Source organism: Scomber scombrus, chromosome 11, assembly GCF_963691925.1.
Source record: "Scomber scombrus chromosome 11, fScoSco1.1, whole genome shotgun sequence".
Classification (NCBI taxonomy): domain Eukaryota; kingdom Metazoa; phylum Chordata; class Actinopteri; order Scombriformes; family Scombridae; genus Scomber; species Scomber scombrus.
In genome coordinates, this window is record NC_084980.1 from 9301759 (window position 1) to 9318271 (window position 16513).

At 39.7% G+C, this 16513-nt stretch overlaps 1 protein-coding gene across 1 annotated transcript in view; it reads right to left on the reverse strand.

Moving 5' to 3' along the window:
• The window catches only part of LOC133990171 (cAMP-specific 3',5'-cyclic phosphodiesterase 4B-like), a 36312-nt gene extending 20430 nt beyond the window's left edge, over window positions 1-15882 (reverse strand). The window contains exons 1-6 of the mRNA XM_062428343.1: window positions 15817-15882; window positions 10101-10345; window positions 4129-4323; window positions 3998-4034; window positions 3408-3478; window positions 2602-2651 (exon numbers count right to left, since the gene is read on the reverse strand). Of these exons, the coding sequence (XP_062284327.1) occupies window positions 2602-2651; window positions 3408-3478; window positions 3998-4034; window positions 4129-4323; window positions 10101-10345; window positions 15817-15858 (640 nt within the window). The 5' untranslated portion in view covers window positions 15859-15882. The remainder of the gene's footprint in view (window positions 1-2601; window positions 2652-3407; window positions 3479-3997; window positions 4035-4128; window positions 4324-10100; window positions 10346-15816) is intronic.
• Between the last annotated feature and the right edge of the window lie 631 nt (window positions 15883-16513).

Consider the following 16513-nt stretch of genomic DNA (forward strand, 5'->3'; position numbering starts at 1 on the left):
TATTGATCTGGAGACTGTTTAAATAAATATTGCCTCTTCTGCTCAGCTCAACATGGTATATATACAAAAGTATACTGTGTATTATAAAACTGACTTAAATCCCAGTTAGCTCATGTTCCTATCAAAACCAAGACGTTGACGTTGTCACCCGACATTTTCCATTCAGGAGGTACCTGCAGGAGCCGGCAAACCTGACTGACTTAAACTGAGAGATATAAGCTGTTACAAGTTACAAGATTTGATTTGATAGCAGAAAATCAATTACAAAAAGATATACAGTGTGTCCACTTCAATAAAAGATGTACAAAAATACAAAAAGAAAAAAAAAGCCATAAAAGGTTTTACATGTTTACTTTACCTCTTTGACCTCTGCTTGGTTCCATTTAAAGTTTACTAAGATGGCCTACTTTGGCCCACAAGCCCCACAGCTCTAACTGCTCTGCCTTAAACATTCATTTCTGTGTATTCTTGTGTAAACATTTATTTCTCAAGTCTAGTTGAGATCATTATGAGGTTTCACATCCTTGTCTTGGTCAAATGACTAACCATGTATCATAGAGCATCTGTGACAATAGCCAGCTAATGCCAACATTACAGATTAATCACTAGCCCTTGACGGTCAAAAGACGTCATAGTGAAGCATGTTCATCAAAAAATCGCATTTATCAAGTGTAATATAAAGCAAAGCCAATAATCTGAATCAGTCAGGGAAGAGTGAGCCCTTTGTTGGCTTTGTCGAGTCACAGGACTTCGTGTGATGGGGCCAAGATGGTTTGTGAAGCCTAAACTGCAAACTCACATGAGGAAATCAACAATGCGCTCACGTTACTGGAGTAAGATGGTTAATAGCGTAAACAACCCGCGGTGACGCATTTCAGAGCTGAGCTGAGCTGATTTCTACTATTACTACCCCCCCAACCCCCCTCGCTCCCTTCATTTTCTGCTTCTTGGGCACTTTCACCCAGTGACTGGTCACGTTCTTGCTCTTTTTGTTTGTTTCATCCAATATGACCTTTTAATCTGCTTCTCCCATATCGCATCTGATTAAAAAGGTTCAACAACAGTGACGTCTCTCTCTGACCTTTGCTGTGTTTTCTTTCTCTCCTATGTCACTCCTTTCAGCAATCTGGCATCTATCTCTCGCTCTCCGTCTTGAACCACATCTTAATAACTAACCACATCATCGTCCTAGTAAGAAGTCCCACTACTCTCTTTTCATTTCTACTGTCTGTGTTTCTATTTCTCTGCGTTCATCTCAAATCCCTTTATGGAGGTATTTGAAGTTGCGTGGGGCTCTTAATCATCCATCCACTCATAAAGACGCAGGTACTGTATCCTTTTCACCACTGGGGATATTGCCTCACTGGAAACACAGATTCAAAACAGGAAAAATCTGTTCTCCTTTTCCGGTCAGAGAGTTGACGAAAACGAGAGAGAAAACAGCACAAAGGAGGATATGAGGGCATCTCTCCTTGTGATATTGTTAATTGTTGTAGTGTACTCCTGAACAATCACCATTATTTAGTGGCAGGTGTACTGTATGTTCTTTGTATGCTCAAGAAAACCTGATGACAGTGATATTCTCTGGTGGGACAGGAGTTAAAAAAAAACATAAGTGTCCTTTGCCTCAGAGGTTTCAAAACAGACTTATTTGTTTCTCTTATTCTATCTTCCCCATGCGTCATGATGGAAGCCAAAAACGCCACGGTTTCACTCATCTGCGATTAGTTGGAGAAGGTCAAGGTTTGTGAGAAGTGTGGAGGAGGAAGGACAATAAGATACTAGCGGTTGTCTTGTATTTTTTCCTGCAGTGGGACGCTCCAAGCAGCCCATCTGTGCTGATAGGAAGCTGAGAGCACCCGTTTGCAGGCTGTGCTGACGTCAATTGGGCTTGAAGAACCAGTGCAGCAGGAAGCAATATCCCAGGCCTCCCTCCTCCCCTTCTTTCACCCATCCATTCCCTCCTTCCCATCTACCTGATCTGAATCTGAAACCATTACAGATTCTTCTGTATTTCTCTCCTTACTTCTTCCGTTGTTGACGTCAGCGCATTCATGGGAATTTTAGCGTTGTTTATTATCGCATTATCATTTTCTGTATCAATGACTCAAGATTAGTTATTCTGTTTACATGTGTGAAACTGTTTAAAGATAACACAATCTGTGCTAGCAATGTAAACATCTGTTACAATAGGCCTTTTCACATGGAATCACAGCTCAAGCCATTTACAGTAATACAAAGGCAAGTATTTGCATGGACAACACTGAATGTGAAATACTTTTAGAGAATGTATGCTGTCTTTGCAAAGGCACAATCCAAATGTAGTTTGGATTGGAAGTTTTTTAAAAATCTAGTCCCATGCAAGTAAAATGTATGTATAGACTTACAGACTTACACTGATGATATGTGCATTTTTTAAGCAGAGAATTGTCATTTACAAGGTGCTAAACTTGACATTGGGCTTCTTAGAACTGTCTAACGGGCAGAGTTGCAAATCACTACATGCATGCTGAAATTTTCCACATTTCCTAGAATCACCTTATCTGATGAGGGTGTGAGTAAGTTCATTACACATACTGGAGTGTGTATGACGGGACTCACCGGACAGACAGACTTTGGTGACAGAGGGCTGATTCGCAGCAGGAGACCTCCTACAACCAACGAGAAACAAGTCAGAATCACCAGTCCTGATGTTTAACATATTTTTTTCATTCATTTCACAAATTTGTTATTTTCTCACAGTGGGATTATCATTTTTTCATCATCTTGCCAAAGCACAAACATAAAACAGATACTCCCTCCGTCATCTGGACTGGTCACAGGTCAGATTTTTTTATCATGTGACATTATCGTGTCTTATTTCAATTTTGGCTCACAGTGACCCATCTGACTGAGGTCATACTGACTCAGAGTCCACCTCTGGCAGACCTGATGCAACTGCAGCCACTGACCCATCCCAGTAGTCAATGGGAGCGTTTAGGTAGTTGAAAACAAAACTAAAATAAATGTCACTGTCTGCAGATTAGGATTTCATATCTTCTGTAAATCAACTTCAGTATCACTAGTACAAGAATCTTTGGTTGTTTTAATATATATCAAATGAATTGCCCTTCAAGGGATTAATAAAGTTGTCTTGAATCTTGAATCTAGTTTAATGTGAGTGGCTACTTCCTAAGCAACTAGCATGAGAAACATTTTTGATGCATTAGCGCCCCCAAGTGATACATATCAGCATCTTTAGAAGAGGGTGAGAATCCACTGGCAGATTCCCTACAAAAAATCATGTTATGGCTTTCTTTTTGTGAACAATTCTGCTTGTAAGAAACCTTCATTGAATAGCTGAAGACAATCTGCAGCACATAATAACAAAAGTAAAAACACAAAAAAGTCAGAAAGTAACTACTTACTTATTAGATGCACATTGTACATTCGTCAAGGTGGTGAAGTTGTTCCTGACAGTCCGAAGGCTTGCCAGAACCTTAAAAATAAATAAATAAGAAGGAATAAGAAAACACACCACAGTTTGACTCAAGGCAGTTTTCAAAGATTACACAATGATGATGTATCACATCCATAGATAATGTTGACAGGATTGTGATAATATCATGACTATTCTAAGCTTTCTTTTCTGTATTCTCTTCTGCCTGGATTTTATCAAAAAATGTTTCTGAATTGTTTCTAAAATATATTTTTAACAAGGTGGAAAAATATAACTGCTGTATTCATTACTGATTATTGCAACCATGAGAAAAAACTGTGTAAGGCAGAACCAGTCCAGCTACAGTTGAAGTTGGAGATCAAGTGTAAATGACCTTGCTATGTCCAGTAAAAGCCACCAGGGGGAAGAGAGGTTAATCATGAATGATTGAGTTACTTTCTAGATCCATAAAGAGATTCACATATAAAAACGCCTCGGGGAAAATGCTGTTTGCGTGTTTTAATGCCAATTAGGAAGAACATCAATAGGCTGGTTTTGATGTTTGTATTCAGCTCTTACCTGGGCAAATGGAGTCACAATCAAGTCCTCTCCATGTCTGAAACAGAATACACAGTTGATTATAGTGAATTTGGTACAGAAGCAGTTTGTCTCAGCTATTATTTCATAGGGCTGTGATGTGAACAACTCACAGTTCTCCAACAATAGATGAGTTTCGAGACAAGGACTTTGGTGACAGTTCGTAGTCACTGTCAGACCGGTACAGGAAGGACTCCCTACGCTGGCCATGGCTCGCCAGGTTGGGATGTAGAACCAGGCCTGAACCCGGGGACGCCTGTGGGTCTGAAGGACTGCAGCACAACGATGGGCCATTCTCTACCTCAAAGCTATGAAAAGAGAGATAAACAACATCAACCAGGTAAAGAGGAGAGAAAACATTCTGCGCTATATTATGACATAAAATCAGACAATGGTGATGGATGATTCCTCAATCAACTTCAGGATTGATCTGTTATACTACAGTAGCAGATGTTTAAAAAGTTCTGAAACATGTTACTATTAAGACATATGCGATCCATCATCAATCACATCATTACCGTCACCAAGTAGGGCTGGGTATCGTTTAAAAAATGACAATACCAGTACCAATCCAGGTATCCTTAAAGTGATACCGATACCATTTAATACCCCTTACACATTTTGTGCACTTGCTTTTATCAAGCGTGATAGGCATGTAGTGTAGCCACACTTTAGAGCATTTAGGTGGCATCTTGGCTGCTGAACTGCTAAGTGCTCTGACCCAAATTCACCAGGACTTCACCAACATAGACGGGCTGTAACTGCTGTGGCAGTTGGCCAATCACACATTGCATTAAATGGAAGAAGGCTTGTGTTGATTGGCTGTGAGCATAGTATCATTTGACAGGAGACGTTTTGATACTACTTGGTATCGATTTATTTCGGTCAGTACCTCAAAGGTATCGAGTACTGATACCCAGCCCTAATCACCAAGTACTGAACAGTTTTGAAAAGCTTCTGAGTAGTGGCTTGTGCAACATGTTAACAAATCCCATACAGGAAATAGATGGTTTCCTAAACCCTAAAATGATTACTCACCCATCCATCCATGGCCTGGAAACAAAACTATTGTGCTCATTAAATAAGTATGCTTTGCTGGGCAGTAAGGAAGCAGGGGGGTGGGGTGGTATCGTAAACTGCTGGTCTGGTCCATCTCCTTGACCCTTGACATACTACACGTGACAGCTTCGTCAATTCATTCCTCAATAGCAAGTAACAAGCACACAGAGAGATATTAGTTCCTTATCATGTAAGAAATTATCATGTAAGGGGTTCCTATTTAGTGCTCTTTGTTTATTTTTTACAGACAATAGTCTAATATACTTACTGTATATTCAGGATCTATTCCATCTGTAATTTGCAGTGTTTGTATCTTACAAACCCAGAACTAAAAATGGGAAGTGAAGCTATTGGCTAAATCTGACACAAGCATCTCCTCTCATTGCTTTAGATTTATGTTTTTTGGATATGGCCCCTGACAAATAAATCTAATAAGAATAAAACAAAAAGAGTATAATCTGATTTCAAATAGATTATGGACTAAATTCATTTGCATTGCTTGCCCCTGGGCTTTTATTTAAAATACATACACAGTTCAGAACAAATATACAAAAATATAGAGAACCAAAACAGCAGATAGTGAAAGCAGCTCTGTCAAGGAGAACATATCAAATTGTATGTGGAAATGCTCTATTATAAACTAAAGTCAGGTTTAATGGAAAGTGTGCAAACATACACATCAAGAATTATCCTAATGTTTGCTGACGCCGTAATAAAACTACTATAGATGCACAGACGGATATAATCAAGGAGTGGGTGCTGAGGGAGATGACGAGCTATTGTGTAACCAGATGATCAGGTCAGCTGGACCCGGAGTTAAAAGGTCAAAGTATCAATGTCCTGCAGGAACAACAGATGCCACAAACCATGAATTTAAAAAAAAAAAAAGAATAAATCTCTCTAAATCCTGAGTTTAGCTCAAGATAATATCTGCAAACAGGTTACTATAATCATTGATATGTTGACATGACGTATGTAAATGATATGTTATTATATATAATGAGCCACATCATGCTCTAGAACTATTGCATTTAAATCATTCTAGCTTTTTTTTTTAGTGCAATTGCAGCAGTGACCACAGGAAAAGAAAAAAATCACCATCTCTAAATCCTCTCAAGCTACTCAACCAAATCTATCCTATAATGGACTGACCATCTCAAAAGATTTCAGTATTTGCCCCCCCCCCGCCTATGTCATTTCTGCTACATGTGGGATTAACTCGTCGGGTATCCCACTGAGACACTCTCAGTTCCACACCTCTGCCAGGAAAAGCTCAGATTAATGTGAAATGTGCCAACTCTGATTGCACACATGCAGGACTGTGTGCATCATCCATGTTGCATTTTACGTCATTCAAATCCCAACTTCACACAACATTAGCGGCATGCTTTACCTACGCCAATCTAATCTCTTAATCTGACACAGCACAGCATATTAACAACGTGCAAGATTTGCAGATGCTCTAAAGCTCACAGCAACAGTCTGACCCAGTGAATGAGAGATGTAAAAAAAAAAAAAAAAAAACCCTCTTGGCAACATACTGTAGTGTTAGAATCTCATGTTGCAATCTACCAGTGGTGCAATCACTCTAAAACACACAGAAAATGAAGACAGAAATGGCTCAAAATACTCAAATAGACCGTCTAAATGAGCAAGTCTGCAAAGAACATCTTTTTGATAAGAAAAATACAGAAATATTAAGATAAATAAAGAAATACTACATAGAAAAAGTGCTAAAGAGTCACCTGGGAGCTGAGAGGAGCGCTCTATTGACAACTTCCTCGCTGAAATCAAAGTGCCCAATTCTGCACCTTGGGGACCTCCGAAACATTCTTCTCTTCCTTCAACCTCCTCCTTCCACATCGGGCACCAAAAAACACTGATGCTGTAGCTGCTCACTCACTCACACACATGCACACACACACACTAACAGACCCCCTTTCTGTCCAGTAACAGGCCACGTGCTGGAATAACGTAGGCTTGGCAGACGTTAAGAGGCAGATCTGGGCTGGAACGCAGGGAATGGATTCACAGTCAGTGTTTATCTGACCGCCTGTCCTTTTTTCCCCCTCCTGTATATTAAATCACTGCAGATTAGTCAGCGTGTTCATCATCCCACCCGCCCTTCACTTGGCCACCTACAGTATGATGTCCTACAAACATACTAATCTATACCGTGGAACAAAGGATATTATTGGTCAGTGTAGATACTAACTCGTGTGGATATAGTGTAGTGGAGATAAAAATATCAGCTGTGAGAGCCCCTTTCACCTTGGCTCACATCAAATCTACTAAGAAGGAGCTAAAAGGATTTTGGAATTTAGAATTCTTAGATAAAATAGCAATATTAACTCATTTCACACAACAAATAGGCCTTTTCACACTGCAAGTGTCTTGTACTTTAATCTTTAAATTCAATACAAAACTGCTAATAATAAAACAATGCCATTAGGAACAAACAAAGGTACAATGAAGGTACAGTTCTCATTAGCTGTAAAAATTAAATGGAAAAGGGGTAGAAACGGTGAGATGGTCAGAGGAATGACTGTCAGTGGGGTATAGGGAAGTGGGACAAGGGTCCCAAGACAAGAGCGATAGTACAGTTCAGTATGCACTGATCATTCATTTTAAAGATGAAGAACAATAGCTGTAAAAATGCGTGATTTCAGTGACACATGATTTGGATTCTTAGAGGGCTCCTTTTTCACTGCTATCCTAAAATAACACAAATACTGTACTGCAGTTCTGGCAATGTATTAATGACAAAATCCTGTGTTTATTTAATGATATGCATGGGTTTATAATAGTGTGGGTCCACATCAGTAGCGATAATCCAACATTAAAACTATCTGAATAGGCTGAAAGCAAACCTGACAGACTCTGGGAGGCTCTGGTTCTGCTCACTCTCCAAAATGTCACACAATCCCACTGAGCGGAAACAGACGAAGAAAAGAAGCACGCTGGCTTTTCTAATCCAGACCCCCGCTTTCTAAAATAATCTTCACATTACTCAAATAAATGATCACGATAAGGAGCATTTCATCGTGTAGAGTTCATGGAAGACATTTCTTAAGCACAGTACATCCCAGAGGAAAAACTACTTGGCGCTGTGCTCGGCTCAGTTTGTACTTTACAGCGTTTCACTAATAGAAACATTTTTATGATGCAATAACGTCTGAATGGTGAATTTCCTCATCTGAAAATTTCATCACATAAAGAAAAGTAGCACTTGCTTTTATTGCCTACTGCATCTATTATATATCTCCTCATCCTAGAATGAGGATCCTTCTTCTTTTCCTGATGTTTCTAACAATTATTTCTAAAGAAGGCCTCTGTGACAAACTTCTGATTTGAGGCCATAAAATACATTTAACTTGATTTTAGTAAAGACATGCAGAGACCGCGTCCTATAAATATCACCAGACTCTTGATATGTTATTGTCTGGGTCTCTTTCCTGTGTTTTTACATACAGATGAATCTCTTTGATAAATAGCCTGCCTGGACTCTAACTCATCCTGCGGCAGAGACATTTTTGGCAACTTGAAATAAACCACAGCTAAATAAGGATTTGGGTGTGTTAATAAATAGTGTACAAAAATTGACAAATAGAGACAAACAGTGAAGAAATAGCTATTCTTTTCCCCTATTTTTCATTCTGGCAGTTTCAATGCCACACACACACACACACACATACAGAAAAACCAGAGCAAATCCTTACCAGGTGTTGGCTACAGTGAAGCGCCTATATCGACGGGGATGCTTGGTCGCCACCTGCTTGCGAAAGCGTCTTGGTGAGCTGTGTGGTGAGAGTCGAGGGCCAGGATTAACAGCGACAACGCCGCATGAGTCTGCCTCGTCTAACCCGAGCCTCTTGCTCTCTCCGCTGGCTTCCATTAGTGCTTTAAAACCAAGTCTGGTGCAAGATGAGCTACAGCACTTTCCTGGCATTTAAAAGCTACGACCTTCCCAAGAAACAGTCGAAATCACACTGTTAGGAAAACCGTCAGAGCACTTTTTCCCTCACTGGTTTTGTAATCAAGCCTTAAAGATTCACATATAAGGCAGGATTTCTCCTTCACACAGATCACTTTCATGATACTCTATTAGCAAAATATTTAAAGATTAAACCCAGAATAACATGACTCTTTGAGTTGGTGGATATCTTTTTTTCAGACAAGGCCCTCTGCAGTATTTATAATGCAAATCCAAATCCAAAATAGCACCATCAACGTGCTGATTGGCTGATCAATGACAGCTGGAAAATACCAAACCAAAAGCTGCTGAGCGTTCACACTGTCATGTAATAAACAGAGCAAAAGTCTCCCAATTCCTGACCTTTATTCCAGATAAATGCAAGCCATGCTATTATGAAGCAGTACAGCAGAATATGAGTGCTGTAGAGATGAAAGCAGCAGATGACAGAGTCAAATGAAAAATACATCTCAGAAGAGAGCCCATAATTATCTGTAGTTTAATGGGGTGAGTCATATTAGTTCAAAGAATAAGATATATCACATGACAAATTACTATTCAATAAGGTAAAGTGGTAGACATCATAAAAAAAAACCTCTCTCACATATGTGCCCTAAATGAATGCTACCACAGAACAGCAGCCTTCTGTATTCTAGCTCAGAGGCAGACACATCAGTTACACAGTGCTTAATTAAATTGCTGCCAAATGATATTGCACCATCTGATACCTTTAAATATGATAAATGTGTTATTCTCCAGTGCACAGCACCACAGTTGTGACTGTAAGCAGCAGAACAAACTAATGAGGTGTTAAAAACAGTGAGTGTGGAAATAAAAATACCACCTCCACAAAGCTTGTTTCAAAAAGGTCCAGCTCTGACTCAAATACAATTTAAACTGAGTAAAAAGTAAGGAGAGTTCTATATCCATCCAAAGAACAAAAATTAGGAACTGCAAAAAATGTGGTGTTATCCTCCTCGGACTACCATCACGGCCTCTACACTAAACCTTCACTACAAACATCATATCTGTGGTTATCCTCAGTAGTCTCACCTGTCTGGGTCAGCCTGTGTGATGTCTATGCGGGGCAGGGAAACAATGGGTAGGCTCGTCGGTCTGGTCCGGGTCATCGCGTCTTCTTCAGGTGTGAGCGCGCTTCCCCTATCCCTCTCTTTCTCTGCCTGTCGCCACGACAACGGAGGCAGCTGCAGGTTGCCAGAAAACCGCCTGTGAACTTTGCACACTTCTACCCCGAGGGTGTTGCCTGTAGACTGTCCCATAGGAGGCTCCTTACTCTCCTGATGGAAGAGAAAAAGAATATGATGGTAAATTATTGCTTTTAAAATTAAGAAGAAAAAGAAAAAACATCAAATGTGGGTGAAATGTTAATATCAGGTCAACATCTTCTTGAAATATAAGGTGAATTAAATGTTATTGTGTAACATTAGCACAAGCATAATAAGACTGAAGAGAAACTATGGGTATATTAAGAAATCATAGTTTTGCAATATAGAAAATAATCAATAACTCCAGAGTAAAAAAAAAAAAGAAAAATAATAAGAATGAGGAATAAACAAGGAGAAACCAATGTAGGACACATAAACATGAATTTTCTGGAGGGATTAAAAAAATACGGTTCACTATAGTGGCCACATGCTTTTCATTACACCGACAAAAAATTAACAATTTGATCAAAGCTTATTTCAGGGCCTTGACACCTGAGATGACTATTTACAATTTTATGAAGCTGCGCTGAATATAAATTGTGTGTTTAATGTGTGTGACGGTTCCGGCGAGGAGCCCAGGGTGCTTCACTGTGATGGCTGGTTGTAAACAAGCCAGGGCACCGAGGAAACAGAGCCGGGCTGCCAGAGCTCATTCTGCATACATCACCCTCCACTTTATATTCACTGTGTTCAAGTATAAATGAAACACACCGACAGCTCCAAATGAATTAGGGAGATAGGGCGGCACTACGGCGCCGAGGGGGGAATCAGAGGATCGAAGATTTCTTAGAAAGTGGCCATGACAAATAAGATATTATTTGTTTGCTTTGTGTGTGTGTGTGTGTGTGTGTGTGTGTGTGTGTGCTTGCATGTGTGGAGCAAAAGACTAGACAGCGAGAGTGTGAAAGAAGAGGGAAACCACAGTTTGACCTCGCTGTCATCACGCCTGACAGCTCAGCGTGATTTGACAAAACCAAAACCTGCACATTATATACTTCTCATTCCCTGTGCATTATCAATATTTACCTACAAGGGCTGAAACTAACAATTATTTTAAATATCGATTATTTAAAATAACAGATATTTAAAATAAATACTTACTTTAGTTGATTAACTTGTTCATTTTTGTTTTTCTTCTACAAAAATATGAAAAGTTGCTTGTTTGCTCAACCACCAGTCCAAAACAAACAAAAGGATACTATGACAGAAGACTAATAAATCAGCAAATCTGTGCATTTAAGAAGCTGGAACCAGTACATTAGTATATTTACAATTTATCAATTATCAAAATTGTTACCAATTCATTTTGAGACAGTCAGCTAATTGATTAATTGTTTTAATTCTATGGAAAGAGTTACAGTAAAATGCATCATTGTGTAGGATTCAGTTAAAAATGTGTTCAGTTTTTAACTGTTGTAAAAAAGTAAGTTGGTAAAAAGTCAATGAAACACACACACACACACACACACACACACACACACACACACACACACACACACACACACACACTTCTATCTTTTTCCAGATGTGGAGTCTAAAATACTTCTTTAACAGGCTAGCAAAACACTATTATCTGCTCTCATTTTAATTTATTTTTTATTACATTAAAGCAGCTATCACTACTCGAAAGGGTCGCTCAAACCTACAGAGAATTATCACAGTTCCTCTCAGCTTTACAGACCTTTCGAGCATCTTTCACGTCATTGCTGTGGACTTACAGCCCAACTCTTCACTGTCTTTGTTCATTCTCTCTGATCTCATGTAGTTCTCGGCTGAAGCAGGCAGCTGCTTTTAGGTAAAAAAAAGCTCAAAACACACAACCTGCCTTGCACCAAACAACAGACCAGCAAAGGACATAGTAAACGACCACTTGGTGAAAGTCATAGTATATCACTTAAGTGGATAATATAAGGTGTTATAGGGTAGTTTCCACTGCCTCCAAGTGGACAAAAATCAGTCATTGCAAGTTCAAGAAAAGTGCATTTCAAGTCCATCTGGTCTTCGTGAGATACAGAAAAATCCTCTCTGATTTTTTAACAGGAGCAAATGACAGTGTTGCAAGTCATTTGGGAAATGGAAAAGAGTGGGTGAGTGTAGACACAGCGGACAGAGTGGTGTCACAGAGTGAATGTGAAAGAGGACAATCATCCCGCTGCCATTTCTATATACAAGTGACTGACAGTAATGTTAGAGACACCAATTGGGAGGCAAAGAAGAGACATGAATGAGAGGAGTAATAGAAGCATTAGACCAGGAGAGATAAAGTTACTGAGTGAGAGGGGAAGGCAGAGAGACTGGAAAAAAAGGTCAGAGACACAGGCGGGAGTCTGCCATCCTTTCTGATAGTCAGTAAACTCAGATCTGCTGACTCCTCTACTCCTTCTAGGAAATGCAATTTGTCTGATATATTGTTCCTGTCTTAAAGAAACATTCTTCCTGTCCCAGGAAGAGGGTGAAAATTCAATCTAGCAAAACTCTGTCCCAAGGACTTTGATCTGGGACTGTTTCCATTTACACAAGCCTTCTTGTCAAACACACCCTATAACCAGTGATCTAAATAGCCTCTTGCCAATATGATTTCGTGCCATTGCTGTTTCACTTCCAAATTATCAATAAATTGTGCTCTGATTGCTTCTCTGACATGTGAACATGTAATTCTAGCTCTTCATTGATCTCTTGTCCATGGTTTAAATAGCATTTGGAGGAGGAAATGCTAAATTACTGACTGTATATAAGCCCAGAATAGAATAAGGATAGTGATAATTTTAGAAGTACATTTAGAAACCTTTATTTATCAGAACGTGTGCCAGAACATGGTCATGAAAGGACAGGAACTGGAGATGAAAGGGTAAAACAATATTTATCAAATGGATGAAGTGTAGCTCCAGTGTCAAACAGAGGTGGAGTGGGTGTTTTCCAGATGAAGATGAGAGGGCTTCTTTGGCTGCAGAGCCTAAACAACTCTAGCGTTCTCTGGGTTACTTCCAAAAAGCCTTTTTTGAAGGTGATATAAATGAGACGGCTTTAGGAGCGAGGCTCCAGGAGCGTGGTTCGATGAGCTGTCTGAATTATTGAGTCTAGCAGTCAAAAGGAAAAAGAAAAATGCTTTAATTATTAAGAAGCTATAGAATCTGAATGAAAGGTGGGAGATACTCGAGTGTTGAGTGATGTAGCACAGCAGATGTCTGTATAAAATCACTTTGATCTTTTCTAGGAAATAAAGAAATATGATGGTAGCTTCAAATTGAGCTTCTATAACATAATGCATGCAGATAACAGCGTCACACAAATGTTGTCTTTTATGATATGATTTAATTTTATGTCGACTTTGCTACGTACGGAAGCGCCTTGCTTCCCGTCCAGAAAAAGAAAAAAGCATCAGTATTACGTTACAATGATAAACTTATTACGTAATAACATTAAACTTATTACGTTATAATTTGAAACTTATGTTCGAATGAGGAAACGGTGTGCGGAGAACAGATAGGAATATGGCCCATTTACACGATTTGATTAAGTTGTACTTCATGCTTGGGTTGAGACATGGAAATAGTCTGCTGTTACTGAGCCCAGTGGATGATACTTTGATAAGCTTCACGGAGAAGGATTTTAAAATGCATGGGGATGTATACAGAGGGTCGGACTCATCCTGATGTATACAGAAGGATGAATGAGTCTGACCTTCTGGAGGTAACATCCTTCATTGATCTGATGTTGGAGGAGCCACCACAGTCCGTAAGCACTAACACATACATCATGGAGCGCACAGGTTGTGGTCTGAAGCACCCCTAATCATAGGGTGTGCAAAGACAGATATCTCTCCGTAGGCTTTATGGTAGGACCAAATGGCTGCAGCATGTTTTAACCATAGATAGAGCCTCACTTCTATCTACTGACAGTTGGAGGAAAATAATCACACCAGATATGTGTGATGTGTGCCCCTCTCCACACATCAGCGCTGAAAAGTGGACCATTTCGTGACTCTGTGTTATTTGGAGAGATTGCAGGAGTACATCACGGGGAGTCCATCTCTGCCTGAGACCAATTATGAGTTTCAACATGAGTTTTCATTTTATAATGCTACTCTTCCGTAGCTGCGTTTTACTTACTCTGCTTCCTGAACGTATGTTGAACGTTGAATGTTCATCTGACTCAGTTTTCTTGTGCTTTTGTTCCAAACTTTTAAATGTCAGACACGACGCTGAATGTCTGTTTCCATCTTAATAAAGGTTGATGAATAGTGTAAACACTATTCACATTAAAGGAAACAAATCCAAGACTTTATTGTTCTATCCCTAATAAAGTCTGATGTGATGTTATATTTTTATAGCTATATTAAAAATGTTTAAACCTAACCACACTCCAATAAATAAAACACTGACTTTAACAATGCACTGTTATTCCTGTGTGTTATCTGAGTGTCTCATGCATTTCTGGGAAATAAGGAACTACAGGGAGCAATAAGAACGATTATATTACAATGCACTGAAATACAGGAACCTCTGAAATGTTAATGAAGCCTGCACAAACATTCCTGCAATGAGCATTTTAGGCACTGTTAATGATGCTTTTCATTCCTAAATGACTTTCCCACCCTGTAAAAAATATTCCCACAGTCAACAAAATCACTGCTGGCATGAAAGTAGGTCACCATTGATCACTCCTGACATCATTCGCCATTATACTGAATTAACTTTATGCATTTCCTCTATAAAAACCCAGAAATGAACATCAATAAAATGTGTTACAACAAACAGATTTAAAATATGTTTGCATTATCATCAATTTTCAGTCACCAGCCAGCTATAAACTCTAGGGCTCTGATGGAGGCCAGTCACAGCAGGAAAACTTTGTCATTCCAGGATGTAGCGAGGCCTGTTGGACAATGTCAAAGAAAAATAACCTGCCCAGTCATAAACACTGATGGCGTAGAGGAGAAACAGATGGGCCGCTCTGTCAGATCTCCGTCCTTCCTCTTATCATGTTTCCATTTAGTCGATGCCCGAAATCTGTCCTGGTGGAAGCTCGCTTTTATATAAACACCTTCTGGGCTCTTCCTGCTCTGCCTTTCTTCTTAACTCCACATCACTCCTCAACTCTGTTTCTATCATCTTCTTAACTCTCTCTCTCTCTCTCTCTCTCTCTCTGTCACTCTCACACACATGCACGCACGCACACACACACACACACACACACACACACAAACACCATCTCTCTCTCCCTCTCTGCGGTGTGTCCTGCCGGATAGCGGTCTGTTGTGTACAGTACAGTCATCTGTTTATGAGTCACCGGCCGACGCACAGACATAATACATCTCGCTACCTCAGTGTACTCCTTTAAGAGCTCACTGTATCTTTGTTCGGGAGGAAACAGAAGGAAGGCAAACGCTATAAAATTTACAGTAACTGAGCTAACTGGAGAATTAGGCTGTAAAGTTTAGAGGCAAGATGCAGAATTTTAGATAAAAAGGAAAATCATGAGTGGCTGTATAATGAATGCATGGAGGGTTGCACAGATGGATGGTTGTAAAAATCAATACTTACATCGCCCGGTGTAACCCCCTGTGCACTCCTGCTTTTCTTCATCGTGAGGGATGTTCAGCCAGACTCCCTCTCTCCGTCTCTCGTTCACTGTCTCTGACACTCTCTCCGAAAACGCAGCTTCCCTCCTGCTTCTCGGGCTCTGGGCAGCCTCACCAGTACGCCTGCACATGGGAAGCAGAGAGAGTGAGAGAGGGGTGTGGGGAGATGATGATGATGATAAAGTAACCCGTTCCAAAAGTTATTCTGCTTTCACAGTTAATATTATGTCTGCGGTTGTTGTAAGACTTGTGATTGCGTGATTGTTCTGCGTGCGTAATAGAGTTCTCTGTGCAGCAATTTAACGAGTCTTCCCGCCTTTGCATTACGCAATGCATTACACAACTTTGACAAAAAAGTAGACATTACATTGACTGTGAGGGATTACTTATCTCAGCAGAAACAAGTCTGTACAAGTTGACTGTCAGAAATGAATGGAAACAAAAGGTGGAAAAAAATAGCAAAAGTCTGCAAGGCTTGGAAATAGATTACTTTTCCGGTATTAGTTTCAATGCAATATGTGTGAGTTTTGGTACTAATAATGAACACAATACTTTCTTGAAGCCTTGCTATATAACATTTGTCTAAAGCTCTAATGCTGGTCCATCTTTCAGTATCAATATCTCAACAACTATTGGATGGAGTGCCATGAAATTTTGAC